Source organism: Corythoichthys intestinalis, chromosome 13, assembly GCF_030265065.1.
Source record: "Corythoichthys intestinalis isolate RoL2023-P3 chromosome 13, ASM3026506v1, whole genome shotgun sequence".
NCBI lineage: Eukaryota > Metazoa > Chordata > Actinopteri > Syngnathiformes > Syngnathidae > Corythoichthys > Corythoichthys intestinalis.
The window spans coordinates 43,491,358-43,504,056 of record NC_080407.1 but is presented as its reverse complement, the minus strand read 5'-3'; the positions used below and the strand labels follow the sequence as shown (position 1 = coordinate 43,504,056).

The 12,699-nt window shown below is 38.6% G+C and overlaps 2 protein-coding genes across 9 annotated transcripts in view; both read right to left on the bottom strand.

Moving 5' to 3' along the window:
• Positions 1-1,395: 1,395 nt before the first annotated feature.
• Positions 1,396-2,637, bottom strand: LOC130927823 (intraflagellar transport protein 57 homolog). The gene has a single exon (XM_057853888.1). The coding sequence runs from the start codon at positions 2,635-2,637 to the stop codon at positions 1,396-1,398; it is 1,242 nt and encodes a 413-aa protein (XP_057709871.1).
• Positions 2,638-5,488: 2,851 nt separating this feature from the next.
• The window catches only part of sorcs2 (sortilin-related VPS10 domain containing receptor 2), a 218,663-nt gene continuing 211,452 nt past the window's right edge, over positions 5,489-12,699 (bottom strand). For all 8 annotated transcript variants that reach the window (XM_057853877.1, XM_057853878.1, XM_057853879.1 and 5 more), the window contains one exon: positions 5,489-12,688. Coding sequence is in view for 4 of the 8 variants with exons in the window: in XM_057853878.1 (XP_057709861.1) it covers positions 12,624-12,688 (65 nt within the window). In the remaining 4 variants the exon portion in view is untranslated. The remainder of the gene's footprint in view (positions 12,689-12,699) is intronic.

Below are 12,699 nucleotides of genomic sequence, written 5' to 3'. Positions count from 1 at the left end.
ATTTTTAAAATAAGTTTAAAGCTAAATGGTTTCTCTACCACCCGCATTTGAACGTGATAAGTTTCACTTTTTGACGCAACAAACTGCATTGAACAATAAAAAGAGAAAAGCAATTTTTTTTTATCACATGACGAGTTTCTAGCTAGCAGTTTACAAAAAAAACCAACATAGCTAAACCTGTAAAAACACACACCGAGGCATGTCTTTTAAAGGCACAGACAACATCTTTATCATTTTTAAACTGCTTATTTAACAAATGGAGGGGGAAAAAAACTCCAAAGAATTTCATTTTCTGATGTATAATAGCAGAGAAACACGTGAATAAAAGCCAGTATTTTCAAGAAACGACCACCTGACACAGGGGCAGACACTTTATTATTGCTGGTACTATTTTAGCCAATCGAATGAAAGAATGCTAGAATGCCCGCCCTTATTCGTGTCGCCATTAACACTCTTTAACACATGCCTGCACTCGTCTTGACGGTATGTGTCGATATAACATCAACATTTTTTCTGTTTAATCCAGTGGTTCCTAACCATGCTAACGGTACCCAAAACCAGTTTCACATGTGGATTCACCGAACCGTTCAGAATTAAATAATAAAGCAATATTTTTTTCAAAATGAAAACCGATATATCTAAGCTAGCAAGCTAATCATTTAGCAGATTCCCGTTCAAAATTCTTCTAATTTCAACAGCATGTTTTATAAACAGGTTAAAATTCGAGACCAGGCTACCCATTGGTCTGTTGTCAACTGAGTCTACCTTCCACTGAGCAAACCTGTTTCGCCTCCCATCAGATCGAGGACTAGCAGTCAAAATAAATGTAAATTGGGAGCAAACTAGTCCAAAACCTGGTCTAAAAAGCGATTTTGCCTGGATTTAATCAGTGTAACCTGCGTTTAACCTTGGCTTAACCCCTTAGACTTACTCACCGAACCGCCGGTTAAGAACCACTGGTCTAAACACCGTTTTCTCCATTATCAGAGGTCTAAGAAATTGGCAATTGCCTTTTACATGAAGGTCATTTATACTGTGTTGGGTTTTGTAATTACCATGAAAATTGCAGAATGCAAACGTCTATAGTCCATCTTCTATCTGTAGCTATAGTCTAAACTATACATAAAAATGTTATTTTCCACTCTTTTACATGTTTATATTCCATCTAAGTAAATCTGCGAGTAAATGGAGTTCAGATATTCATTTCAAAAAAGGAAGAGACCACTTTGAAATAAACATTCAAAACATGTAACACTGGTTTATATACATTAATGTAATGTAGCGCAGCCAGTTTTTTAAAAATAATTAATGAAATCAGTTTTTATAAACTGAATGGAGTCATGATTGTCCACTTCCTTATTAAAATAGAATATTCCTCAAGGGTTTGGATCAATTTCAAGAATCCCAAGTCCACAAGTCTGAAGAGTGTGAAAAGTACGTTTGCTCCGGCAAGACCGTGGTGTTAGAGTTTTGTACCTCGATAGATTTCTTCATCTGCAAACGTTGGCTGGCAATCATTTTGTCCAGCTGGATTATCTCCTGTTTCTGGCTGGCCATGCAACGCTTGATGTTGTTCAGCGGCGCGCCGTCAGACATGCTGCTACTCCTCTCCTCCATCTCCTGCTTCACCCTTTTCAGCTCGTCGTCCATATTGGCCAGGTCGCGGGCTTTCTCCGTCAGGCCCTCGCTGGCCTGCCGGTACTGTTCCTTGACCTGGCACAGTTGGGCCTGAGCGCTACGGTACTCCTGGATCAAGTTCTCCAGCTGGTTGTTGATGTACTTCTCCCGGCTGCGGACCTTCTCCAAGGTCTTCCCGATGTCCTCCTGGACCTTCTCCAGGTAGCCTTTGGCCTCTCGGAACGAGGACGAGATTCCGTCCCGGTGCCTGTGCATTTGCTCCACGTGGATCCTCCAGTCCTTGTTGTCGTTCTTGACGGTGACTTTAAGATAGGGAAGAACGCGCTCCACTTCCAGGTACCACTCGGCTGCATCCACCATGGACTGCAGGATCTCTGTGTTGACGCAGGATACCTTGGCTTCGGTGTGAGCGCTTCTCAATTTCAAGGCCTCCAGGTCCAGGGCGTGCTCCTCGTCGTCGTCCGGCTCCTCGATGGCCTCTTCTTCTACGTTGAGTTCCAAATCTTCCTCCACCACGTAGTGTTCTTCGGAGTCTTCCGTCGGATACTGCGGGCTCCTGAAGGCAAAGCCTTTCTTCTTAAGCGCTTCCTCGGCCAGCCTGTCCAAAACGAAGCATACGTACTCGCCCGAGCCGGACAAAAGTTTGGAGGGCGGGAAGTCCACCCGGACGTCGAAGGCCCGAAGCTCGGCGAGAATGTCCGACATGGTCGCGCTGGGTTCGCCGTACTCCACCCGCTCGTCGAAGGGCCTCCCCGCCAAATTGATGAGCCACGCCGCGATGATGGTGAACATGTAAAACTGCTCCCCAGGATTGGACTCCAGGTAGGGACTAGACACGAAGTAATGCCTGGACAAGTTCCTCATGTTGTGTTTTGCCAGGACTTCATCTTGGTAGTTTAAAATGTGCAACTTATCAAGCAAACGCTCCATGGCCACAAACGCCTGGTAAGCTGCTCCGGGCCCGCGGTCGTCCTCGTCACCACGCCGGTGGTGGGCCATGTGTGCACACGGCGCACAACGGATGGGCTTGGTCGATGTTGATCGAAGAGAACAGAAAAGGCCTGTCATCTCTGTCGAGACGCGGCACGCCGTCGCCTTGTTGTGATGTTTACAGAGTGCTTGTCGTCTCTGTGGAGAGGTGTGCCGCGGCACCGCGGTGATGTCATCAAAGTGCTTGTCGTCTCTGTTCAGGGGTGTTGTGTGGGATGCTGTTTATGATGTCACAGTGCTTGTTGGTTGGGCTTATTGCAGTAGAGTTCTGCTAAACATTGATACAGTACTTCCAGCTGTCTCAGAAGTGATAGTTTTTCTTACAGTACACAGCGTTCTCTACAAGAAGAATCATCAACCGGTCTTCCTAATCGTTGGCCTTTTTAGATTGTTTGAACGTTATTCGTTTTCAGTCCTTTGAACAAACCTGACCGACCAATGCTTTTGTATTGCCAAATTAATCCCGTGGAGTACAAGTATCAGTTGCTGCTAGATTCCCCAATGAAGCGCACTCTTAGCCACTGGTAAAGATAAAGACAAGACACGCATGTTCTTGGGAGTGCCAAGGTTGATGAAAATTAGTCGTGGACCTCTCGTACTCCTCACATACTCAAAACCATGCATTTTCACTGAACCAAAATTTAGAAAATTTGAATTAAAAGTCCTACATGCATACTTTGAGCAGGTTACAGTTTTCATTTTTGTGGTACTGTGAATCCACAATTCTGAATAAGTTCTGGCTAAGGTTGGTGAATATTTGTAGTAGACCTTTCTGACTACCCCATTCTCAAAACTATGCATTTTTAACTCTGCAAATATATAGCAAATTTGAATTGAAAGTCCTACACGTGGACTTAAATCTGGTTACAGTTCTCATTTTTGTGGTACTGTAAATCCACAATTCTGAATAAGTTCTGGCCAAGGATGATGAAAATTAGTCGTGGACCTCTCTGACTCCTCACGTACTCAAAGCTTCATTTTTATTGTACCAAAATGTCGAAAATGTTCAAGTCCTACATGCATACTTTGATCGGGTTACAGTTTTTATTTTTGTGGAACTGTAAATCCACAATTCCGAATAAGTTCTAGCCAAGGTTGAAGAAAATTAGTCGTGGACCTCCCTGACTACTCACATACTCAAAACCATAAATTTTTATTGTATCAAAATTTTGAAAATTTAAATTAAAAGTCCTACATGCATACTTTGAGCAGGTTACAGTTCTCATTTTTGTGGTACTGTGAATCCATAATTCTGAATAAGTTCTGGCCAAGGTTGAAGAAAGTTAGTAGTGGACCTCCCTGACTACTCAGATACTCAAAACTATAAATTTTTATTGGATCAAAATTTTGAAATTTTTAATTAAAAGTCCTACATGCATACTTTGATCAGATTACATTTCTCATTTTTGTGGTACTGTAAATCTACAATTCTGAATAAATTCTGGCTAAGGTTGGTGAATATTTGTAGTAGACCTTTCTGACTACCCCCATTCTCAAAACAATGCATTTTTAACTCTGCAAATATATAGCAAATTTGAATTAAAAGTCTTACATGTGGAGTTTGATCTGATTACAGTTTTCATTTTTGAGGTACTGTAAATCCACAATTCTGAATATGTTCTGGCCAAAGTTGATGAAAATTAGTCGTGGACCTCTCTGACTCCTCACGTACTCAAAGCTTCATTTTTATTTTACCAAAATGTAGAAAATGTTCAAGTCCTACATGCATACTTTGATCAGGTTACAGTTTTTATTTTGTGGAACTGTAAATCCACAATTCCGAATAAGTTCTAGCCAAGGTTAAAGAAAATTAGTAGTGGACCTCTCTGACCCCTTCACGCACTCAAAACCATAAATTTTTATTGTATCAAAATTTTGAAAATTTAAATTAAAAGTCCTACATGCATACTTTGATCAGGTTACAGTTTTTATTTTTGTGGAACTGTAAATCCACAATTCTGAATAAGGTTTGGCCAAGGTTGGTAAATATTAGTAGTAGACCTCTCTGACTATTCCTATGGTCAAAACTGCTTTTTTAACTGCAAACATATAGCAAATTTAAATTAAAAGTCCGACATGTCGACCTTGATCTGGATACAGTTCTCATTATTGTGGTACTGTAAATCCACAATTCTGAATAAGTTCTGGCCAAGGTTGATAAAAATTAGTCGTGGACCTCTCTGACTTCTCACATACTCAAAACTTCATTTTTATTGTACCAACATTTAGAAAATGTTAATTAAAGTCCTACATTCATACTTAGATGAGGTTACAGTTTTCATTTTTGTGGAACTGTAAATCCACAGTTCTGATTAAGTTCTGGCCAAGGCTGGTGAATATTTGAAGTAGACCTCTCTGACTATGCCCATACTCAAAACTATGCATTTTTAACTCTACAAATATATAGCAAATTTAAATTAAAAGTCCGACATGTGGACCTTGATCTGGTAGCAGTTCTCATTTTTGTGGTACTGTAAATGAACAATTTTGAATGAGTTCTGGCCAAGGTTGATAAAAATTAAGTCGTGGACCTCTCTGACTACTCACATACTCAAAACTGCAATTTTAGTCTGCTAATAATTAGAAAATTTGATACATTGATACAGTACACAGTCAAGTCAATTTAGCATTCTCTACAAAAAGAATAAGCAACCGGTCTTCTTAATTGTAGGCCTTCTTGGATTGTTTGAACGTTATTTGTTTTCATTCCTTTGAAAAAACCTGACCGACCAATGCTTTTGTATTGCCAAATCAATCCCGTGGAGTACAAGTAGCAGTTATGCTAGCTTCCCCAATGAAGCGCACTCTTAGCAACTGGTAAAGATAAAGACAAGAGACACGCATGTTTTTTGGAGTGATTTATTCCAGAAGGGGTGCTCTGTGCTTCCCGATGAGAACTTTTAGGTCATTTTAATAGCAAATCAGTCCGTACAAATCATCAAAGTGGAGAAACTGTGCTTGGTAGTTAGGCGTTGCCGTCACATGTGAATATCCTTGCAAGAAGTCCATTATTCCCATGTTCCCCTTGCCAAATGGGGGCAATGACACAGTACGAAAAAAACAAAAGGGCAAGCAGAAAAATATGTACAAAAAACATAACTGATTTTACTGCTCTGCTAGCAAAGGTCTTGGGAAACTCATCAATTAGGAACTACATTGAATCGACAGCTTTCATCTCCTGAAGGTTTCCAAACACATTTGACAAGTTTTATAACATTAGTGCAGCCACACATAGTGGGGAGTTTTCCCAAAAAGTGTTGACAGAGATATACTACAACAAGTGCATAAAAAAATAGCCATATTCATCATATTCACCGCAACTGTATCAAAATGGGATGACGTAATTCCCAGTGCTTCCCAGATAAAAATGTTACTTAGTGGCAAATAAAATACAAGAGTAAGAGGAAGTGCTTTGTTCAACTCAAGAAGCAGTGGCGACCTAATTCGTAGTTATTCTCGATTTTCGTTTGGTAGGTTTTGCCCAGAACATGTAAGGTTTTATTGTCCTATCAGAAGTGTTGCCATGAGAATTGAATCTGTTCAGGGCCTTTGACTAGTTGTGATTTCATTACAAGGTAATAAGTAGTGGTATCTTAAAGGTGCTATGAAATAGCAAGACCATATTTTGGCTGTGTTGCGACACTTTTTGTCTCTGTGGACGACTGATCATCATCTTCAGAATCTGAGTCACAATGACAAAGTACTTTTTCCAATGGTAAAAAATCCTCTCGACATGCTAAATTTTAAGGGGCGTGGTTTTCAAACGCAATGAAACCTTGAATGAAAACACGCCCACAGATGATCTGCAGGTTGAAATGGCAGATGTCCGCCATCTTTTGGTGCAAAAACATAACTACACGAGGCACTGCAGTTGCAGCTCTGGCTTGATAAATCAGCAACTTTGGCGTTGAAAGATTCAATAATGAATCCTCATTAGTCTTGCTTTCTCAGTTGTTAGCCCTGCCCACTAAAAAAAGCTGTAGATTTTTGCAGTGTGCTAGCGTGCTACCCATGGGTGAATTGGAATACCGGAGATTTCCAAGCATTGTGAGCGGCAAGTCAGTTGACTTCCGTGTGCTCGCAACACACTGAAATATATAATGCCACTATTGTCATAATTTAAAAATGAAACAAAGTCGCCTGATCTTAAAACCGCTCCATCTACATGTTGGGTAAGTGCGCGGTCATGTCAGTACACTAATACGCGCTTCCCCTGAGCAATGAGTCAATTTAGTAGATGGTAGGTTAAAGTTCTCATTTTTGTGGCACTGTAAATCCACAATTTTGAATAAGTTCTGGCCAAGGTTGATGAAAATTAGTATTGGACCTCCCTGACTACTCTCACTGACTACTCTTGTTCTCAAAACTTCCTCTTTGTTGCACCAAAATTTAGAAAATGTTCATAAAAGTCCTCCATGTGGACCTTGATCTGGTAACAGTTCTCATTTTTGTGGTACTGTGAATCCACAATTCTGAATAAGTTCTGGCTAAGGTTGGTGAATATTTGTAGTAGACCTTTCTGACTACTCGCATACTCAAAACTATGCTTTTTTAACTGTAAATACTGTATATAGCAAATTTAAATTAAAAGTCTTAAATGTGGACCTTGATCTGGATACAGTTCTCATTTTTGTGCTACTGTAAATGAACAGTTTTGAATAAGTTCTGGCCAAGGTTGATGAAAATTAGTCGTGGACTTCCTTGACTACTCACATACTCAAAATGTCATTTTTATTGTACCAAAATTTAAATTTCAATTAAAGTCCTACATGCATACTTTGATCAGGTTACAGTTCTCATTTTTGTGGTAGTGTGAATCCACAATTCTGAATATGTTCTGGCCAAGAGAGATGAAACTTAGTATTGGACCTCCCGGACTACTCTCACTGACTACTCTTGTTCTCAAAACTTCCTCTTTATTGCACCAAAATTTAGAAAATGTTCATAAAAGTCCTCCATGTGGACCTTGATCTGGTAACAGTTCTCATTTTTGTGGTACTGTAAATCCACAATTCTGAATAAGTTCTGGCCAAGGTTGATGAAAATTAGTATTGGACCTCACTGAGAACTCACGTACAAAAAAACTTCATTTTTATTGTACCAAAATTAAGAAAATGTTCATTAAAGTCCTACATGCATACTTTGATCAGGTTACAGTTTTCATTTTTGTGGAACTGTAAATCCACAGTTCTGAATATGTTCTGGCCAAGGCTGGTGAATATTTGTAGTAGGCCTTTCTGTCTACTCCCATACTCAAAACTCTGCATTTCTAACTCTGCAAATATATAGCAAATTTAAATTAAAAGTCCTACATGTGGACCTTGATCTGGTTACAGTTCTCATTTTTGTGGTACTGCAAATTTTGAATTTTGAATAAGTTCGGGTCAAGGTTGATGAAAATTAGTATTGGACCTCACTGAGAACTCACGTACAAAAAACTTCATTTTTATTGTACCAAAATTAAGAAAATGTTAATTAAAGTCCTACATGCATACTTTGATCAGGTTACAGTTTTCATTTTTGTGGAACTGTAAATCCACAGTTCTGAATATGTTCTGGCCAAGGCTGGTGAATATTTGTAGTAGGCCTTTCTGTCTACTCCCATACTCAAAACTCTGCATTTCTAACTCTGCAAATATATAGCAAATTTAAATTAAAAGTCCTACATGCATACTTTGATCAGGTTACAGTTCTCATTTTTGTGGTACCGTTAATTCACAATTCTGAATAAGTTCTTGCCAAGGTTGATGAAAATTAGTCGTGGACCTCTCAGACTCCTCACATATTCAAAACCATGCATTTTTACTGTACCAAAATATAGAAAATTTGCCTTCATGCATACTTTGAGCAGGTTACGGTTCTCATTTTTGTGGTACTGTGAATCCACAATTCTGAATAAGTTCTGGCTAAGGTTGGTGAATATTTGTAGTAGACCTTTCTGACTACTCGCATACTCAAAACTATGCTTTTTTAACTGTAAATACTGTATATAGCAAATTTAAATTAAAAGTCCTAAATGTGGACCTTGATCTGGATACAGTTCTCATTTTTGTGCTACTGTAAATGAACAGTTTTGAATAAGTTCTGGCCAAGGTCAATGAAAATTAGTCATGGACTTCCTTGACTACTCACATACTCAAAATGTCATTTTTATTGTACCAAAATTTCAATTTCAATTAAAGTCCTACATGCATACTTTGATCAGGTTACAGTTCTCATTTTTGTGGTAGTGTGAATCCACAATTCTGAATATGTTCTGGCCAAGAGAGATGAAAATTAGTATTGGACCTCCCGGACTACTCTCACTGACTACTCTTGTTCTCAAAACTTCCTCTTTATTGCACCAAAATTTAGAAAATGTTCATAAAAGTCCTACATGTGGACCTTGATCTGGTAACAGTTTTTGTGGTACTGTGAATCCACAATTCTGAATAAGTTATGGCCAAGGTTGATGAAAATTAGTATTGGACCTCACTGACTACTCACATACTCAAAACCTTAATTTTTATTGTACCAAAATTTAGAAAATGTTAATTAAAGTCCTACATGCATACTTTGATCAGGTTACAGTTCTCATTTTTGTGGAACTGTAAATCCACAGTTCTGAATATGTTCTGGCCAAGGCTGGTGAATATTTGTAGTAGGCCTTTCTGTCTACTCCCATACTCAAAACTCTGCATTTCTAACTCTGCAAATATATAGCAAATTTAAATTAAAAGTCCTACATGCATACTTTGATCAGGTTACAGTTCTCATTTTTGTGGTACCGTTAATTCACAATTCTGAATAAGTTCTTGCCAAGGTTGATGAAAATTAGTCGTGGACCTCTCAGACTCCTCACATATTCAAAACCATGCATTTTTACTGTACCAAAATATAGAAAATTTGCCTTCATGCATACTTTGAGCAGGTTACGGTTCTCATTTTTGTGGTACTGTGAATCCACAATTCTGAATAAGTTCTGGCTAAGGTTGGTGAATATTTGTAGTAGACCTTTCTGACTACTCGCATACTCAAAACTATGCTTTTTTAACTGTAAATACTGTATATAGCAAATTTAAATTAAAAGTCCTAAATGTGGACCTTGATCTGGATACAGTTCTCATTTTTGTGCTACTGTAAATGAACAGTTTTGAATAAGTTCTGGCCAAGGTCAATGAAAATTAGTCATGGACTTCCTTGACTACTCACATACTCAAAATGTCATTTTTATTGTACCAAAATTTCAATTTCAATTAAAGTCCTACATGCATACTTTGATCAGGTTACAGTTCTCATTTTTGTGGTAGTGTGAATCCACAATTCTGAATATGTTCTGGCCAAGAGAGATGAAAATTAGTATTGGACCTCCCGGACTACTCTCACTGACTACTCTTGTTCTCAAAACTTCCTCTTTATTGCACCAAAATTTAGAAAATGTTCATAAAAGTCCTACATGTGGACCTTGATCTGGTAACAGTTTTTGTGGTACTGTGAATCCACAATTCTGAATAAGTTATGGCCAAGGTTGATGAAAATTAGTATTGGACCTCACTGACTACTCACATACTCAAAACCTTAATTTTTATTGTACCAAAATTTAGAAAATGTTAATTAAAGTCCTACATGCATACTTTGATCAGGTTACAGTTCTCATTTTTGTGGAACTGTAAATCCACAGTTCTGAATAAGTTCTGGCCAAGGCTGGTGAATATTTGTAGTTGGCCTTTCTGACTACTCCCATACTCAAAACTCTGCATTTCTAACTCTGCAAATATATAGCAAATTTAAATTAAAAGTCCTACATGTGGACTTTGATCTGGTAACAGTTCTCATTTTTGTGGTACCGTTAATCCACAATTCTGAATAAGTTCTTGCCAAGGTTGATGAAAATTAGTCGTGGACCTCTCAGACTCCTCACATATTCAAAACTGTACCAAAATATAGAAAATTTGCCTGCATGCATACTTTAAGCAGGTTACGGTTCTCATTTTTGTGGTACTGTGAATCCACAATTCTGAATAAGTTCTGGCTAAGGTTGGTGAATATTTGTAGTAGACCTTTCTGACTACTCCCATACTCAAAACTATGCATTTCTAACTCTGCAAATATATAGCAAATTTGAATTAAAAGAATGAATGAATGAATGAATGAATGAATTAAAAGCCCTACATGTGGACTTTGATCTGGTTACAGTTCTCATTTTTGTGGTACTGTAAATCCACAATTCTGAATATGTTCGGGCCAAGGTTGATGGAAATTACTATTGGACCTCACTGACTACTCACGCACTCAAAACTTCATTTTTATTGTACCAAAATTTAGAAAATGTTAAAGTCCTACATGCATACTTTGATCAGGTTACAGTTCTCATTTTTGTGGTTCTGTGAATCCACAATTCTGAATATGTTCTGGCCAAGGTTGATGGAAATTAGTATTGGACCTCACTGACTACTCGCATACTCAAAACTATGCATTTTTAACTGTAAATATATAACAAATTTAAATTAAAAGTCCTACATGTGGACCTTGATCTGGTTACAGTTCTCATTTTTGTGGTACTGCAAATTTTGAATTTTGAATAAGTTCGGGTCAAGGTTGATAAAAATTAGTCGTGGACCTCCCTGACCACTCACATACTCAAAATTTGATTTTTATTGTACCAATATTTAGATCATTTTAATTAAAGTCCTATATGCATACTTTGATCAGGCTACAGTTTTAATTTTTGTGGAACTGTGAATCCACAATTCTGAATATGTTCTGGCCAAGGTTGGTGAATATTAGTAGTAGACCTCTCTGACGACTCCCATACTCAGAACTCTGCATTTTTAACACTGCAAATATATAGTAAATTTGAATTAAAAGTCCTATATGTGGACTTTGATCTGGTTACAGTTCTCATTTTTGTGGTACAGTAAATCCACAATTCTGAATACGTTCTGGCCAAGGTTGATGAACATTAGTCGTGGACCTCTCTTACTCCTCACATACTCAAAACCATGCATTTTTACTGTATTAAAATTTAGAATTTTTTAAATTAAAAGTCCTACATGCATACTTTGAGCAGGTTACAGTTCTCATTTTTGTGGTACTGTAAATCTACAATTCTGAATAAGTTCTGGCCAAGGTTGATGAAAATTAGTGGTAGACCTTTCTGACGACTCCCATACTCAAAACTGCATTTTTAACTCTGCAAATATAAAGCAAATTTGAATTAAAAGTCCTACATGTATACTTTGATCAAGTTACAGTTCTCATTTTTGTGGAACTGTAAATCCATTATTCTGAATAAGTTCTGACCAAGGTTAGTGAATATTACTAGTGGACATCTCTGTTGCTGGCTGGATGGCTTCCAACACCGTCCGTGAAGTGGGTCGGTTTTTTTCAGTGACTCCCAGGCCACTCTGCCCCGGCCCGGGTGCTACCCGTAGTCTTTTTAATCTCTTGGGGCCGTGTGAGTGTTCGGTTATTCTGTCAACGTGTACTAGCTAGCAAAGCACGACACAACTTGATACGATCATCAATTATGGTTGTGATGCCACAACCAGAATTGCTGAAAAAAACCTGTTGCCGTTATTTTTAGTTTTTGACATATTCACCATTTCATAGCACCCTTAAGTTAGGACCAGGCAACAAATGGTCTGCCACTGCAAAAAGGTCACTTAAAACAAAAACAAAAACACAACAACAACAACACAAATCGTTGCTGTGAAAAACACATGTGAAACAAAGTGGACATTCAGATTTACACGTTACATCGAACCCTTACCACTGCACGCTGAGCCTAATATAGGCTAAAAGAGAACAGTACCTTCCCACCGTGATGCTGACCTTCATCACAATTCCGTTTTGACCTCTGTAAATAATCAGGGGGGACAAGGGGAGTGGTTACCATGGTGAGAAGGGTGGAACCTGCGAGTCCGTCTACCGGATTCCGAGGCCTTTGAGGGGACGGTTAGGACAAAGGCTGAATGGAATCCCTGTGTTGGCGAGAGCTGTCGCCATGGCAGCAATCAGCTGCTCAGGTACCCGCGAAGTTCTCTGGAGTTCACACTCAGGACCACACCTGAATGGTTGCCTGGCAACAAG